General features: G+C 44.7%; 1 protein-coding gene across 1 annotated transcript in view; it reads left to right on the top strand.

The window, feature by feature from the left end:
• LOC133382022 (metabotropic glutamate receptor 6-like) overlaps positions 1–6,732 on the top strand; it is a 42,265-nt gene extending 35,533 nt beyond the window's left edge. Inside the window, exon 10 of the mRNA XM_061621676.1 lies at positions 6,665–6,732. Within this exon, the coding sequence (XP_061477660.1) occupies positions 6,665–6,720 (56 nt within the window). The 3' untranslated portion in view covers positions 6,721–6,732. The remainder of the gene's footprint in view (positions 1–6,664) is intronic.
• Positions 6,733–17,461: the final 10,729 nt, after the last annotated feature.

Raw genomic sequence — 17,461 nt, 5'->3', positions numbered from 1 at the left:
AGCAGGGGTGGGAAACATTTTTCAGCACGAAGGCCGCATGCCTTTCTGGGGGCCACATGCCAGTGGTGGGCAGTGGCAGAGTCAAAAGTGGAGAGAGCAACAAATCTAAATTTTACCTTTGTACAGTAGGCTGACACACCCTCTCTGTCCTCCAGCCAGGCAAGCAAGAGGCATTCTCAGAATCAGGCCCGGCTCCAGCACACAGCCAGGTTAAGCCCTTGGGGTGGCAGGGTGACGCTCCCGCTCCATGGCAGTGTCTGGCTGTGGGACTCAGTGGCCTGATACTGCTGCAGGTTACAAAGCCAGACCTTGCGAGAGCCCCCAGGCACCCCACCCCCTGGTTGATGCCCCTGCCACGATATTGGGTGATGGCAGGCAGGCAGGCAGAGCATGTGGGGCATGCACCCTGATGCAACAGGTAGGTGAGGTGGGCGGGCGAGTTTGGTTAAGCCCTGCGCTGCCTCTATTGGGCAGGGGTGTTCAGTCTTACAGCGCTATGGGCCCAGGGCAGGCTGGTGCCAAAAGGTCCAGTCATGTCTGGTTCCAGCCCTGATCAGAATACAAGGTCACATACCAGGCAGGCAAAAACACTCAAGAATGCTGCAAAGCAGGGCTGGTGAGGGGTGTGGCTGAGGAGAGCCCCAAGGACCAGAGAGAGAGGCTCTCTGAGGGTGAGGATGTCCCAGAGCAGATGGCGAGCGCTCCAGTTCCTTGTGCTGCTGTCACAGCTAGAAGCGTACGCCTGACCAAGCAATGGGCAGAAACAAGGCAAGATGCAGGAACCTTGCTTATTCACACTACTTCTGCCCTCTCACTTTCCCCAAAATCACAAGATCACATTCTTTTTTAACATTTTTTTAAAAACCCCAAACCCTGGATTAATGAATATGGAAGAATGACCACTCCCGATTTTGGATCTACTAAGGCCAATGGGCATTAGAAACCAGATTTTATTCTTCTGCATGTGTTGAAAGAAATCCCACTTTCTGCCTTCTCAATTTAATATTAATTGATTTTGCTATATATCTGGCCCACCTATAAGATCATGGGAATTCCCTTGCTGAATTGGACCAAGGGACATTTAATCCAGACTCTGTTTCCAAACGCAGCCAGCCAAAAGTGTGTGGTTACCCACGAGCAGGGCATGACAGGTAGGGCCTTCCCCTGTTGTTTGTTTCCAGTGTCTGACATTCAAGATTACACTGCTTTTCAACATGGAGATTCCATTTATCTATGCGGTTGATAGAGGAAAAACCTTACTTAAAGCTCTTTTAAAGGACATCTGAGCCTTTCACCACTTTTTGTGATACTGAATTCCCCAAGTAAATGATGTGATGTGCAAAGCAGTATTTTCTTTTTAGCTGTCCTACAACAACAATAATTTATTTCAGTCATTGACCAGATACATAGAATACAAAAAATAAAAACCAATAAAATGCAATACAATTTAGAAATAGTACATCCAATCAAGATTTTACAAGCATTTGACCTGTACCTTCCTACAAGAAATAGAAGCCGCAATATATTTGGCGACTTTATATGTAACTTGTGGAGAGTAATCTCCCAATAAATAATCAGCATAAACGGTTCTGGTCTACCTGGGAAGGAAATTAAAATAGGGGAAATTAGCTGTTGCCTTAGATCACGATAAAAAGGGCATCTCAATAGAACATGCACATTGGTTTCAGTTTCACCTTCGCCACAAGGGCAAATTCTATCACTGTATGGGACTTTATTAAACTTGCCCTCTAAAAGGGCAGAGGGGAGAGTATTCGTCCTCACCAGAGTAAAAGCCCTTCGATACTTAGGGAGTGTCAAATCCGTTAGATAGGGCATGGGAGAAAAACATCTAGGATTGTACCTATGTTTTCTTACAAGCATCAAATGGTGTTGGAAATCTATGTCTTTGATGCGTTCCCGGATGACCACTCGGGCTGTGTCAAGGCCCATTTTTAGAATTATCGGGACAGAGAAGCCCAAATTAGCTATTTTATCTAAAATCTGTTTTTCCCATATTGAATTAAAATCATCGACTAAAATAAAAGGGGAAAGACCTTTTGGCTCAAAAATCAGTTTTAACCACGCATTTATTTTAAGGGCCCAAATGCGTGATTCAACAGATTGCAATCCCGTTTCTAGTCTCAAAATAAAACTAGGTATACAGGTAGAAACAGCTAAAACAGCTCTCATAAAAGTGTTTTGAATAGATTCCAGAGCCGAAAATTTCTCAGAGATGAAAATTTGAGAACCGTATAGCAATTGGGGAATAATTTTCGCCGTAAATATTTTAACAACTGATGGGAAGGATTGGCCACCTCTCTGATAGAAAAAGGTCATTAATGCCTTCATAGATCTTTTTGCATTTAAAGCGGCTACACCAGTCTGCAGCCGAAAGGATCCCGAGGCTTGAAAAGTTATGCCTAGATATTTATAATTATTTACCTGCTCAACTGCCTGGCCATTAATACGCCAGAGATGTTTTCTTTTCTTTTTGGAGAAGACTATAACTTTCGTTTTTGCATGATTTATGGTTAAAAATTCTGAAGAACAGAAAGATGTTAATGCGGCTAGTAAACGCTTTAAACCGATGGGAGTCCTAGACATTAAAGCTATGTCGTCCGCGTATAATAATAGAAAGCGCGGAGTTCCAGTTTTAGCTGTCCTGAATCTACTGTCATTCAAGTTATTGTGTGGCCCTAAATTCTAGTATTATAGGATTAGGGAGAAAAAATGTATCTTTATCCACTGTGTCCAAATTAGGCATAATGTTACCAACTTCTATAGCTTCCTCCCCACCCTCACTTGCCTTCTTTTCTAAAAGAAAAAAGTTCCAAAAGCATTGGGGAAAGCTTGTTGTTGTTATGTGCCTTCAAGTCGATTATGACTTATGGCGTAATCAGTTTCTCCATATTCTGTCCTTACAGTAGCCTCTTGTCCAGAGTATAGGTTGCACATCAGGACAATCAGATGCTGTGGCACCCCCATTTCTTTTAAAGCATTCCCTAGTTTTTCATGAACTACACAGTCAAAGGCTTTGCTGTAATCTATAAAGCACAGGGTGATTTTCTTCTGAAATTCCTTGCTCTGTTCCATTATCCAACGTATGTTTGCAATATGATCTCTGGTGCCTCTTCCCTTTCTAAATCCAGCTTGGACATCTGGCATTTCTCACTCCATATATGGTAAGAGCCTTTGTTGTAGAATCTTGAGCGTGACTTTACTTGCATGGGATATTAAGGCAATAGGTCAATAATTACTGCATTCCCTGGGATCCTCTTTCTTTAGAATTGGGATATATATTGAACACCTCCAGTCTGTGGGCCATTGTTTAGTTTTCCATATTTCTTGACAAATTTTTGTCAAAATTTGGACAGATTCAGTCTCAGTAGCTTGTAGCAACTCTATTGGTATGCCATTTGTTCCTGATGATTTGTTTCTTCCAAGTATTTTAAGAGCAGCTTTCACCTCACATTCTAAAATTTCTGGTTCTTCCATCATATGGTTCCTCCATGAATGAATCTGTCATCCTTGCATCTCTTTTATAGAGTTCTTCAGTGTATTGCTTCCACCTTCCTTTTATTTCATCTCGGTCAGTCAGTGTGTTCCCCTGTTGATTATTCAACATCCCTACTTGTGGTTTAAATTTCCCTTTCATTTCTCTAATCTTTTGGAATAGGGCTCTTGTTCTTCCCTTTTTGTTGTCCTCTTCTATTTCTATACAATAAGTTTGTAATAGTTCTCTTGTCCCTGCGTACTAGTTGCTGTATTGTTGCATTTAGGGTTCTGACTGTGTTTCAGTCTCTTTTTGCTTTTGCTTTCCTTCTCTCATTAACCATTTTAAGAGTTTCTTCCGTCATCCATTGATATCTTTCTCTCTTTTTAACTAGAGGTATTGTCTTTTTGCATTCTTCCCTGATAATGCCTCTGACTTCACTCCATAGTGAAAGCCTAGCCCCTTTATAATTTTTGGTTGCCTTTTTCTGCACTTTTCCAGCTCTTATAATATGTTTTAAGATGGGGGAACCCAAACTGTATACAGCATTCCAACTGTGGCTTCATCACATAAAGCAAGGTTAAGGAACCTGTAGCCCTCCAGATGTTGTTGGACTACAACTCCTATACTTGACCATTGGCCATGCCAGCCAGGCTGATGGGATTTGGAGTCAAACAACATCCAGAGGGCCACAGGTTCTTAATCCCTGTTGTAAAGGCAGAATATTTCTTGCCACTTAATTATCAATCCCTTTCCTAATAATTCCCAACATTGAGTTTGTGTGTTTCACTGCCTCTGGACACCCTGAAGGCTCAGACATATAATTATTAGAACAAAATATATGTAAAACCATCCCATGAATACAAATGAAATTCAGGGCCCCTCCAGACGGGGGTATTTTTATGGCTGTATTCTGCAACATCTCATTAATGCAATGATAGTGCATTACTCGTGTCTGTATACTGGACCATCCACACATCATTCTACTTCATTAGTTATTCAGCAATGCTGCCCCAATTTTATTGGATTATTGCCTTCTGGAAGTGCACTCTTATGCTATAGCACAACAAAAGCAGAACAAAAAACCCCAGAACATTTGTAGTATAAAACATTACAGTGTGGTGTAGTGGTTAGAGTGTTGGACTAGGACCTGGGAGACCAGGGTTCAAATTTCCATTCAGCCATGAAGCACATTGGGTGACTTTGGGACAGTCATTGCCTCTCAGCCTAACCTACCTCACAGGGTTGTTGTGGAGATTAAATTAGAAGGAGAACCATGTATGCCACTTTGAGTTCCTTGGAGGAAATGGGATATAAATGCAATAATAATAATATTTCAGCAGGAAGTCATGGGACTTGTGTTGATTGGAAACAAAACAGTATGTCTGCCCCGAAGCTTTTGCAGCCATTAGCAGCACTGAAAGCAGGATAGCGTATAACAGCCCCGATACCATCATGAGCACAAATAATCATGAATGCACAATAAAAAGAGCATCTGGAGGGAGCCTTGATAGTTAACTAAGAAATGCATATTAAAACCTCAACTTGTGGTCAGTTTAAATCAGACTCCCCACAAACCCAAATGAGAAATACTCCAGCTCAGATTTCCTTGGGGAGTGTGTTTAATGGTGGAGAGGCAGCCACCGAGGAGGCCTCCCTATCTACTTTTGCTGTCTAAAGAGACTATGGGCAAATTCTCATTTTAGAGCACAAACATTTTTTTTTTTAAGAGAACTCACTTGTAGGGCAACTTGCAGTGGCAGACAGGGAAAGAGTGAAGCACCCCTCCCCAGCTCTCACTTACCCCTCCCTAAAGCAGTTTGTCTTTGAAAGAAAGAAATGTGCTGCTGCTCAAATATACATATATGTGCATATTGTTTAATTAAGCCTCAAAGGCTGCAACTTGAGAGTTCCACTGAACTCTGTAGGGCTTCGTTCAAAGCAAACATGCACGGAATGGCTGCAGTTCTCACCACTGAATGCAAAGGATATTGAAACCTCTTCAGGAGAGTAAAGGTGGTTACAGCCAAGCTGAAGTGGTGGTGCATAGAGGGTATTGTTGGGAGGGCAGGGCAGACAGCCTGATGGAATAAGTAACCCAAAACATTATTTATAAAGGAGTAAAACCACCTGCTGTCCAAAAAGTGTCTCCCAGAATCCTCTGCAAGAGCCTCTCAGGCTGTTCAGCCACTTGGAACAGCAAGATGTCTTTGCGTGTTGTTATTTACATACCCCTTTTAAGCATTCAGATTGCCTTACAACAACCTTGTACAGTAGGCCATTGCTATCATCCCCATATTGCACGGGAGCTGAGGCTGAGAGAGCGTGGCTTGCCGAAGACCACCTAATGAGTTCACAGCAATGGCAGGGCAAAGATTCACTCAGGAATAGGGCTGGCATCAGGGTGTCAGCATTGTCAAGTACCTGCTGAGGCCCATGCCCCAGTAGAGGACCCACTGCCAATTCCTGGAGCCCCAACACTTTGCTGCTGGTGGTGCTGCTCCTCCTCCTCCTCCTCATTTTTGCTGCTGTCTGCTCATCCGCCTTCTCTGAGTGAGGAAATCAGCCTCTGCTTGCCCGTCCCTCTCCATCTGAGCCACCACCAGGCCGATTAGGCTTAGAGACAGAAGGCCAGGAAATAGCTATTACTGAAGAAGAGGTGGGCCCACTCAAAGCATTGTGCACGTGGATCCCCCCAGCCATCTCTGTGGCACCTAGGTTTTAGATGATCATGGTGGCTTGAAAGCATGATTGTGGTGGCGGCATGTAAAGCCTCCATGTGCAAGTGCCACTTCATTTAAACCAGGGTTGAGGAACCTCTTGGTCCGCCACATGTTGTCAGACTCATCAGCCCCATGCCAGCATGGCCAAGAGTCAGGGACGATGGGAGTTGCAGTTCAGAAACACCTGGAAGGCCACAGATAAAAACAGCACCTCACTGCAAACCTGCTGGGCCACAAGCCTGTTGAGGGCTTCACATGCTCGCTGAGGTGATTGTGTGGGAACCACCAGATTATGAACCAAGTTGAGTCCTTTCCCCAGAAATTGAACAGCTCCCCCAGAAGTCCACCGCTTGGGCAGGCTCTCTACTCTTGGGTCCCAGTGTGACCCAACCCTCCATCCACCCACCTGCCCCTCTCGTAACACTTCCCCATTTTCTGTCCTTTGCAGGCCTCTCTAAGGTGATGTACATCAGCTACACAGAACTGACAATGGTGCCCACATGACTGAAGAAGAGGATGGGCACAGCCATTGGAGGAGGGGTTGGTAAAATGGGAGGGGGTGGGCAGATTTTTTTGGGGGGTAGGGGGTGATGCTCAGTGGAAGGGACTGGGGTGGGCATGTGCTGGAGAATAAACCTGTATTTTTACACCACCTGTTCGTTTGTTTTTCAATCTAGGTTCGGTTACGTAGGCCTAGGGGTGCTCAAGGCTCCCAAATGCCGGCTCTAGCTCTGCAATGAGGGTGTTTGGGTAGGTTCATCCCCACCCTCTCACAGAACAATAGTCTACTCAAGCAGCCAACCTTCAGTGGAAAAGTACTTCATCTTAGTAGACGCAGAGATACCATAGTAGTAGACTCCCCTCTTCACTGGTGATCCAAACAATACAAAAGAGAAGTAATTTATCCCATGAGTAACCTACAACTGTTTGAGAGGGTAGGTGTGAATGCACCTGCAGAGGTAGGAGCAGGAACAGGGGAAGGGCCGTAGCTCAGAGGCAGAGCATCTGCTTTGTGTGCAGAAGGTCCCAGGTTCAGTCCTCAGCATCTTCAGGTGAGACCTGAAACCCTGGAAAGCTACTGCCAATCAGTGTAGACAGTACTGAGCTAGATGGACCTGTGGGATGGACTCAGTATAAGGCAGCTTCCTATCTTCTTCTAGAAGTTGCTGGACTACAACTCCCATTGTCTCTGACCATTGGCTGTGATGGCTGGGGGGGGGGGGGGCTGACGAGAGCTACAATCTAACATCGCCTGAAAGGCTACCGAGAAAGGAACTGCCCATATCTGGGCATCATCAGATCTGCAGTGGGGCACCTCTGTCCTGTTGCAAAGATGAAGGGACTTGGGGGCTCAGTGTGCCACTTGTGCAGATCTGGGTGCAGCAACTGCCCCGCTAAGCTGACCACTAGCATTAGCCCTCTTGGGAGTTTGTTTATAAACAGAAGAGCAAAATAGTGCCGCTGGATCAGACAACTTCATCATACACAATTGACTTCTGTGACCTGAGGGATCAATGCATTTAACTCTATGCTCAGGGCTTTGCCTGAGCCACTGAGAGTGATTGACAGGGGGATAATTATGCCCATAATTGCCTTGTGGCATCATCTCAAGCAGAGCCCAAGTCAAGCCCACACATAGTTTAATGTCTTACTGCATCATTCAGATCAGTTTCTACCTTCATCTATTCCTGCTCCATGTTCGTTGTGCTGCTCGGAGCAGATTGCTTTACCAATCTGCCTGCCAGGGCCAGCCCAGAGTCCCACCCACTGTTAAGAAACAGGGCTTGATTGGGCCGAATACTTGTAATACTGTGTGCTCCAAATACTAGGCATGTACATCACCAGGGACAGAGCACCTGTGGCCCTGTAGATGTTGCTGCACCAAGACCCATCAACCCCACCCATTGGCTGTGCTGTCGGGGGTTACTGGGAGTTGGAGTCCAACAACATTTAGAAGGCATCAAGTTGGGGAAGGGCCATAACTCAGTGGCAGAGCACCTGCTTTGCATGCAGAAGGCCCCAGATTCAATCCCTGGGCATCATCAGAGAGGCCTGGGAAAAGACCCTTCTGAAACGCTGGAGAGCTGCTACCAGTCAGTATAGCAGCCTTTCCCAACCAGTGTGCCTCCAGATGTTGTTGGACCACAACTCCCATCTTCCTGACCATTGGCAATGCTGGCTGAGGCTGATGGGGGTTGTGGTCCAACAACATCTGGAGGCACACTGGTTGGGAAAGGCTGCAGTATAGACTAGGGGTTGGAAGCCTTTGGCCTGCCAGATGTTATTGGACTCAAATTTCCCAACAGCCTCAGCCAGCACAATAAATTGGGGATGATGGGAGTTATATTCCAGCAACATCTGAAGGGCCAAAAGTTCTCCAGTCCTGGAACTAAACTTTATTTTCCAAGTATTTCTTATCTGGACAAATATTTTGGTAGAGCACTTCAACATGACTCTAGAATAAACTATATAAAGTCGATGAAGAATATATCCATCAATCCCTATGAATGGCGTCTTATATTGACCTTTCATTCCCAGCACTATGACACACAAATCCTTCAAGTAAAAGACTATCTCCCAAGGAAATACAATTTCACTTTACAAAGATATTATATCAATATGACTTCCCCTGGACCACTGGTTACGACTAGCCAACTACTTTGGGTTGCCAACTGAACAGAAAAACCTGGACTAGCCTGATTTTGTGCCTTTTAGCAACAGCTGTAGGTGCAGAAGCCAGTAGCTGGCTCTCTCTCTCTCTTTCCCCTGCACAGAGCTCAGTCACATGCCAATGACTTGCAGATCAGACTGCTGTCGAAAGCACAGCTACAGTGGCTGGTTGAAAAACTGGCAGTCCTACAACTGCCTGTCATTTACTTTCTCCCATAAATACAAATGGCTTTGGGGGTGGGAGGGGGAGCAGTAAAGGGGCTTCAATCCGGAACCCAGATGAAGTGGGGAGATCAGATGGAGTGATGCTCTCAACTCCAGCAGCAGAGGAGCAGAGGGGCCGTAGCTCCATGGTAGAGCATCTGCCTTTCGTGCACATGGGGCCAGGCTCAGCCCCTGTCATCTCCAGGCAGGGTTGGGAAATGCCATGTCTAAAGCACTGTTTGACAACCTTGGGCTCCGACAGCATGCGATGGTCAGGAATGATGGGAGTCGTAGGCCATCCACATCCGAGAACCCAAGGTTGAAGAACAGTAGTCTAAAGCCCTGGAGAGCCACTGCCAGTCAGTGTAGACAAACAAGGGGCACCAGTGGTCTGACTCAGCACAAGGCAGTTTCCTATAAGCATTTCGCTTCTACTGCAGCAGCAGCCTTGTCCTTTGGAGTCAACAGGAAGCATCAACTTCAAGAGAAAAAGGAAAGTATGGACAAGAGTTGTGATGGGGAGTCAACTGCATGTTTTCTCACCTCCCGAGGGAAATTGCCATGCTTTTTGCCAAATTCAAGGTCCACTCCTTACCTCAGGAATATGGAACCTGGCACCCTCCAGATGTTGTTGCACTCCAACTCCCATCATCCTTGACCAATCACCATGCTATCAGCCACAACATCTGAACAAAACCTCCACCTACAAAGGCAGTGTACCTCCTGAGTAGCAGATGGGGGAAAACCATCTTGAAGAGTGCTGCATTGCTATTGTCTAATTTTAAACTGAGTTTCAATTATTTTAACTGTATGTATGAATGGTTTTAATACTGTAAATAGTTTAATTCTATTTTAATCTAGATTTTTGTATGTTTTTAATTATATTTGTTCTTTTATCTGGAAACCGCTGTGAGTTCCAGTTTTGGAAAAAGGGCGGGGTAAAAATAATGACAATAAATAAATAAATAAACCAACAAGGCAAGGACTTCAGCCTCATGGCCTGCTTGTTAAGTACCCAGAGCAGAGGTAGCCAAAGTGATGCCCTCCACATGTCAGTGGACCAAGACTTCCTTCATCCCTGATCATTGATCATGCTGGCTGGCTCCATAAGAGCTGGAGTCCAGTGCTATTGGGGGGGGGGGGAACAGATTCCACATCCATGTGTTAATAATCCATACTATCACTCACAGATCCCCCTCACAGCTGTCAGCTAGCACTGGGGGCAGGGGTTGCATGTTCACCAGTCAGAATACCCACTGGACATTGACAAAAATATCCATCTACTCCTGCATTCGAGTTCCAAGTGATCAGTCTCATGTCGTTGGTAGACTCCAACTCCTGTCAGGATGGCCAATGGTCAGTGATGAAGTTTTAGCCCACTGACATGTGGAGGGCACCTCCTTGGCTACCTTTGCTCTGCGTACTTAACAAGCAGGCCATGAAGCTGAAAGCCTTGCTTTGCTGTTTTTTCCCCATCTGGTACTCAGAAGGTACACTGCCTCTGTACCTGGAGATTTTGATTAGATGTCATGGCTGATTGCTCCTGACAGACCTATGCTCTCTGAATAGTTTTCGACACTGCCATTAAATAAAAGTGTCCAGCAGTAACCGGTTTTCCAAGTTTAGGGATACAATGATATACAGCTTCTTCAGATGACTGTTTTATTATTAAAATAGGTTCATACTCATCATACGCAACAGAAAATGTTGACTATTAGGGAAGCTCCTGTATACAAAATGTATGAAAACTGCCTCCTCCCTCCCCCTCTAAACTTTAAAATTAGGTCTGAAATAGGTAAGAATGTTCCAACAGAAAAGGATGGCCTTTATGAGCAAAATAATGATTAAAAAAAACAATGTAGACAGCCCAATGACATAAGAATGTAGAGCTGCTTTTACTAAAGAAAATGCTTAAAAATTAATGTCTTGGGTATGCTCCAGAAGGCAGTTTACTTCCAGCTGCTGTTAAGATGAGTATATTGAGGTTCAAGGCTTTTGTAGGTTGAAAACAACTGTAAAACAATACCATTGCAGGATAACTCTGGTAAAAAGAAGGCAACTTTTTGCCTAACAGGAACTGTTATGGGATGGATGGACCTTAGTCTGATTTTCAGCTGGTTGTTTCAAGTTAATATGCAGTTCCTTGCCTGCTTTAGAACACGGCTGTGTGTATATTCACTAATATGCAAAAAAACCCTATAGTGAATGCACCAGGGGAGCAGGAGACCTGACCTCCTCTCTGAGATATTGTACTGTCCTACAAATGTATCAAAATGAAAACACAATTTGGGTTGGTATTTCACAGTCCAATCCACTTCCTGTGTAGCTGGGAAGAATTTGGTAACATGTGCCTCTGAGCATATGGTGAGTGGTGGCAATACCTGCCATCTCCAAAGATGGAGAATTACATTTTTGTTTGTTTGTTGGTGTTCTTCTTACTTTGCTTCTTTTCTGTGTTACTACTGTTTCTGCAGAGAATCTAACATAGAAAATTATATTTCTCTCATTATTCATCCTAGAAATCTGTGTCAAATTTATTTTTATTAATTTCAAAGCCTTTTTATAGGTCAGTGTCATATGATGGTGAAGACAGCCTTTTGTGTTTCACACTGGAGGTTATGCTCTATTCCTATTTTGGACGCATTAACAGTTGAATCTGAAACTGCAGTTTGACATAAAATCAGACTGATTACAATATCTTGCGACTTAAGCAATGATTCTAGCTGTTCAGAAAAACAAACTTGGCCTGTCCAAGATGCATGTTTTCAGCCTATGCTTAAACCACTCCACTTAAGGAAAGGTGGGCATGGTCAATTAAAAACAGAGCACACATAGAATTTTGCTAGAATATATTTTACTTCCCAATGTTTTTTCTTGTGCAGACTCCTCATGTCCACTGAAGACTATTCTGCAGATAGTCAGTGCCATTATTCCACAGTTGTTTTTAGAGTTTTTTTAATGTTGCAACGTGTTGCTGTACTTCATATATTCACAGAAACAGAAGCAAAAGAAAATGATTTACTGTAGGAAACTTCACTAAAATTGCAAAATAAATCAAACATATTTAAAGTGACTATCTGAACTATATCAACTATCTTAATATTGTTGCTTCCTCCCTGCTAAAACAAGATCAGCACAGCACGTCTTGTTGATGTTATCTGGGCTGATTGCAGGTGTTGCCACCACTCACCATATGCTCAGAGGCATGTATTACCAAATTCTTCCAAGCTACACAGCAAGTGGATTGGACTGTGAAAGAACAACACAAATTGTGTTTGCATTTTGACAAATTTGTAGGGCAGTACAATATCTCAGATAGGTGGTCAGGTCTCCTGGTGCATTCACTATAGCTGCCCAATTTCCCTGCTTTTTAAAGTTTGATAGAAATATATGTTTGCTATAGGTACATTCTTAAACCGTAAAGTTTTTCACCTATTAGTGAATTTCTCTGCTTTTTAATCTGTGAGGTAAGAAATGGGATCTTGTGCAAGTTTGCTGAGAATGGATTGATCATTTGCATGCTTATCAAACTCAGTGGCATTTACTCCCCTGCAATCATGCTATGCTTAGGATAGGTCAAACTGACCACAGGGAGGGAGGCCAGGAGCGGGCAGAGGAGGAGGAAAAAGGGAGAGGGGAGGGGAAGAAGGGAGAAAAGGAAAGGCGGGGAAAGGCAGGTCTGATCATTTGCATGCTTATTGAGTTCAGTGGGATTTACTCCTGTGCAATCATGCTTAGGCTAGGTGAAACTGACCTGGAGGGGCAGGGAGGGGAGGAAGGGACAGGAATGGGAGGGGGAGGAGATTGGATGGGTGGGCACTGGGCAGAGAGGAAGCCCCTTTCCTTTCCAAAAGGAAAACATTATGAATAGCATCATTCTTTTTCAGCATTTCCCTCACCTTTTTATTCTACAGCAGGCACATGTAGCCTCCCAACTAATTTAAACCAAAGCTGTCACTGGCCACATCCACCCCAGACCTTTATTTCACTTTAGACAGTCATGGCTTCTCCCAAAGAATCCTGGGAAGTGTAGTTTGTGAAGGGTGCTGAGAGTTACTGGAGATGGCCTGTTCCCCTTGAGAGCTTCAATCAAGGTGACTGACTGTTGAACCACTCTGGCCACTGGAGCTCTGTGAGGGGAATAAGTCTTCTCCCAGCACCCTTCACAAACTACACTTCCCAGGATTCTTTGCAGGAAGCCATGACTATGTAAAGTCAAATAAAGGTCTGGGGTAGGTGTGGCTCCCTGATTAGGCAAGCCCAGCAGCTGTGAGTCTGGCTTTTAAAACACTGACAGTTGGTTCTTACTGAGCATGCCTTGGCTGATCATCAAGTTCAATGCTAAATTTCTTAAATTAAAAATCAGCTAGGCATTTTTTAAACTTTTAAACCGCAGAAGATGAAGGTCACAGTATGGGGCAAGGTCAGTAATAGGATTATAGGTACTCTGTGAACATGGCTGATTTTCAACAAGTTATGAGAATTTTGACAGAAAAAAGTCCAAGAGAGGTCTGGTTTTTCTCTCTCACTTTTTATACTTTGAACTCTCGATTCTCTCTGACTGTTTTGTGTATCGCCAAGAAAATTTAGAGTGTTAAACAAGCGTTTCTGAGTTCAGGATTATAAGTCCAACTCTACTATTCTATGATAAGTTTTTTAAGGTTTTGTTTTGAAATGAGCTTACGGGAAGCATCAGAATGGCATGGGGGCATATTTTCAATTTAACATTGCAGAATGCAAAAAATCCATACTGACTATAGTATACAGCCACTCTCATGGCTGTATAACCCTGTGCTTAAAGATTTTTGTTTTTAAAAACTACATCATAACCCAAATTCTGCATCAAGATTTTTTTTACATATTTTAGAATTCATTTATGAAAATTATGCAACTTCATAAAAAATACAAATCAGCTTAAGACCCTTACTTTCTTCCATCATGGAAATCAAAGTGACATACATGGACTTCCTTGCTCGTCTCCCATCTAGGAATGAACCAGACTAAAACCTATTTAGCTGCAGCAAGGTAGCTGTATCATGTGCCTTCACCCTTTTATTTGCTACTTTCTCATTTCTTCCTTTCTCCACAATCCCGCCCCTCCTTTCCATCTTCTTTGACCCAAACTCTTTTGCCCAGAGAAATTGGGTGCCCTCCAGATGTTGTTTGACTACAACTACCATCATCCCTGACCATTGACCATGCTGGCTGAGACAGATGGGAATTGAAGTTCCACAGGTTCCCCAACTCAGGGTGTCTCAGGTTCAGGTGACCACTCAAATAAACACCACCTAGAAAGGAGGAGAGGAAGATCAAAATGCACCAATGTGAACAGGAGCCCTCTACTCATTGGCACACATGAATTAATTATCCTCTCCTCCCTCTAGGCTGGCTCCCATTATGTGTCAAAGCATTTCCATACATCTCCAACCAGAACATTCCCTCATCCCCCAGTTTCATTAATCATGCACCACTCTGCCCTGTTACCCCAATCTTGGCATCCTCTTCCCAGCCAACCTTCCCCCGTCCCCATCTCTAGCCCACCCAAGCGTCAATTTTCTTGAACAAATGCTGCCCATTTCTCAGCCATTCTTTGAATATTTCATCGCGTGAGACCAAGCAGAAAATGCTCACTTAAGGCTTTGCCCCAACTCCCGCTTTAGATAAATAAATATTTCATGGGCAGCAGCCTCACAGACATCCAGCCTGCTTTGTATCCAAGGACAGAAAGTCAAGGGGTGAAAGGAAGAGAGCTTTGTGGGCAGTTCAGATACAGGTACCTCTTCCATCTCGTGCAACAAGTTAAAGATCCTGGCCTGCCAACCCATGCAAAAGACCAGCAGTTCTCATTTCTCTCCCCCTTTTAGGAGGGGGTAGGAGATAGACCTATAAAGGGGGCTTCTGTTTCTCTAGACCAGCCTTTCTCAACCAGTGTGCCTCCAGATGTTGTTGGACCACAACTCCCATCAGCCTCAGCCAGCACTGCCAATCGCTGAGGCTGATGGGAGTTGTGGTCCAACAACATCTGGAGGCACACCAATTAGGAAAGGCTGCTCTAGACAAACCTTTCGATTCCCACCTGCAACTAGAAGAACTCCCTTAACCAATTCATAATCCAACCTACTCCAGGGGCTTGGATAGGTAGCTGCAGGTGTACAAAAAAAAGGGTAGATTTATGTCCCCTCAAAAGCTCACACTCTGTGGCTGCAATCCCATACACACTTATCTAGAAAAAAGCCCCATGTGCTTAGTGGAACTTACTTCTGAGTAGACAGAGGTAGAACCGCACCATAGGTATTCAAGACAACAGGCCGGGGAGCGGGGGCAGGGATAGAATTCAAAGATCAAATCTTTAAAAGGCAGCCAGGCCTGAAAGCTGTCCCCCTAAATTTCTGCATCCCGAAATTGGCCACCAGCCAAGAACATTGCAATGTCCCCCACTACCTCCTGGTGGCTTGGCATTCCACCTCCCCCACGGACATGAAATCAGCTACAGCCAACCCCTACCCCCCACCCTCAACTAGCAGGTTGCCCCTCGTGGTCTCCACTGCCTCCACTTAAGTCATCCATTCTGCCTTGCTCCTCTCAGAAAGCGCCACTCAGACACCTTTATCCCTCCTGCTGTAAGCAAAGCCCCTTCAGCCCCCTCCCCACTACTCGAGCTCTCCTGGAAACCCAGACCCTCTTAAGCTAAGTCAAGCTGATCCTCAGCAACATCTCCCCACCACCAATACTTTAAATGGGCAGTGAACGGAGGGGGCAGCAGCAGCAAGGTGGGGAAGGAGGAGAAAATTATTTCAGAAAAAGAGCCAGCTAGTTAAGACGGATGCCCCGGTTCTCCCAAGGGTAGCTGCTTCCACCCCCAGCTAATATAAAAAAGAGCACACATGTGAACACAAGTTGGTGGGGGGCAGGGGAGAAAGTTGCCAGAGTTGCTTCACCGTGGCTTGTAGAACCCAAATAAGAGGTGGTAGCCATTAGGCTGGTACCCAATGCCCCACTTCAAATTCAGCATTTGTGATGAGAGGGTATCAAGGGCTGCAGACAAGAAACCTCTACAAGAGAAAACCATCAACAGCAGACACCACTGCTTTCAATGCAAGGGATTTAACCTTGTTACAAGTACACTGGTCTAGAATCAGACATATGCAGGAAAAAATCATCCTAGGTGAAGGGGTCCCAAAGATTATTCTCTTGAAATTCCTCAAAGGGTGCATATCTGATAAGTGTGATACAACAGCACCACCAAGTGGCTAGATGCAGAACTTCTCATACCAACAGGTGCCTGTGTAGGAGCAAAGGAAGCTACCTCATACCAAGTTAGAGCAGTGGCTCCCAACCGTTATCAGCACAGGACCCCCTTTATAAGCTGAAAATGTTTTGTGATCCCCCTCCCCCCAGGGAGGCAGGCTGGCTGCCAGGAAGGAAGGGGGAAAGCAGCCTTTCTTTGCAGGCTTGCTTCTTTTTGCTTCACAAAAAGCCCTCTCCTCTCGTTCTGAGTAACGGCATGATCAGCAGCGGCAGTGCAAGGAGACGGGAATCAGTGATAGTAATCCCCTCTTCTTCCTGGTGGCTCCACCCTCAGCCTCCTTTGGCATCTGCCACGTATTTTATAGGCAGATGCCTGCCCTTAGTGCGCCTGAAAGACGCTCTGGCGCTTCAGCAAAAGGCCTCCCCTCTCGTTTGGACCAAGGGGGAGGTGTCATCTGCAGCGGCAGTGGAAAGCAGACAGTGTCGAGGAAGTGAAGACTTTTTTAAAAAATTAATAAATAATTCATTTCTTTACTGTTCATGGTCCTCTCTGGATTACTTTGGGGCCCCCCTGGGGGTCCCGGCTCCCAGGTTGGGAACCACTGAGTTAGACTATTGGATCCATCAAGCTCAGTATCATCCACACTGACTGGCACCATTCCAGGATTTCAAACATGGTTCTCTTCCAAGCCAACTTAAAGATGCCAGGGATTGAACCTGGGACCTTGTGCATGCAAAACTGATGCTCTACTGCTGAGCTATGGCCTTTTCCCAAACATATTACCCTGCTGAAAAGGGAAGGTATTACCCTGACTGAATTAAAATAAGTGACCTACACCAATATATGGGGCGGGGGGGAGGGGTTGTGTTACATATAGGATATGTTGAATGTGAAAAAATTGATAAACATTGCCCACTTTAGGCAAACTGTGAATGCCTAGAAACATAATTTTCCTGCTTGTTAAGAAATACACCAATGAATCCCAGCCACCACATTTTCGTGGCCATCACTGCTCCATTTGTGTATCTTGGCTTTACACATGTTCACAAAATTCATCCGAGATTGTTTGTCCTCATTAACCAAAATTTGTAACATAATACACCAATGATTTGGTCCACATTT

This window comes from Rhineura floridana, chromosome 3 (assembly GCF_030035675.1).
Source record: "Rhineura floridana isolate rRhiFlo1 chromosome 3, rRhiFlo1.hap2, whole genome shotgun sequence".
NCBI classification, from domain to species: Eukaryota; Metazoa; Chordata; class Lepidosauria; order Squamata; family Rhineuridae; genus Rhineura; species Rhineura floridana.
Note: the sequence above shows the minus strand (reverse complement) of the source record. Positions and strands in the feature narration are given on the sequence as shown.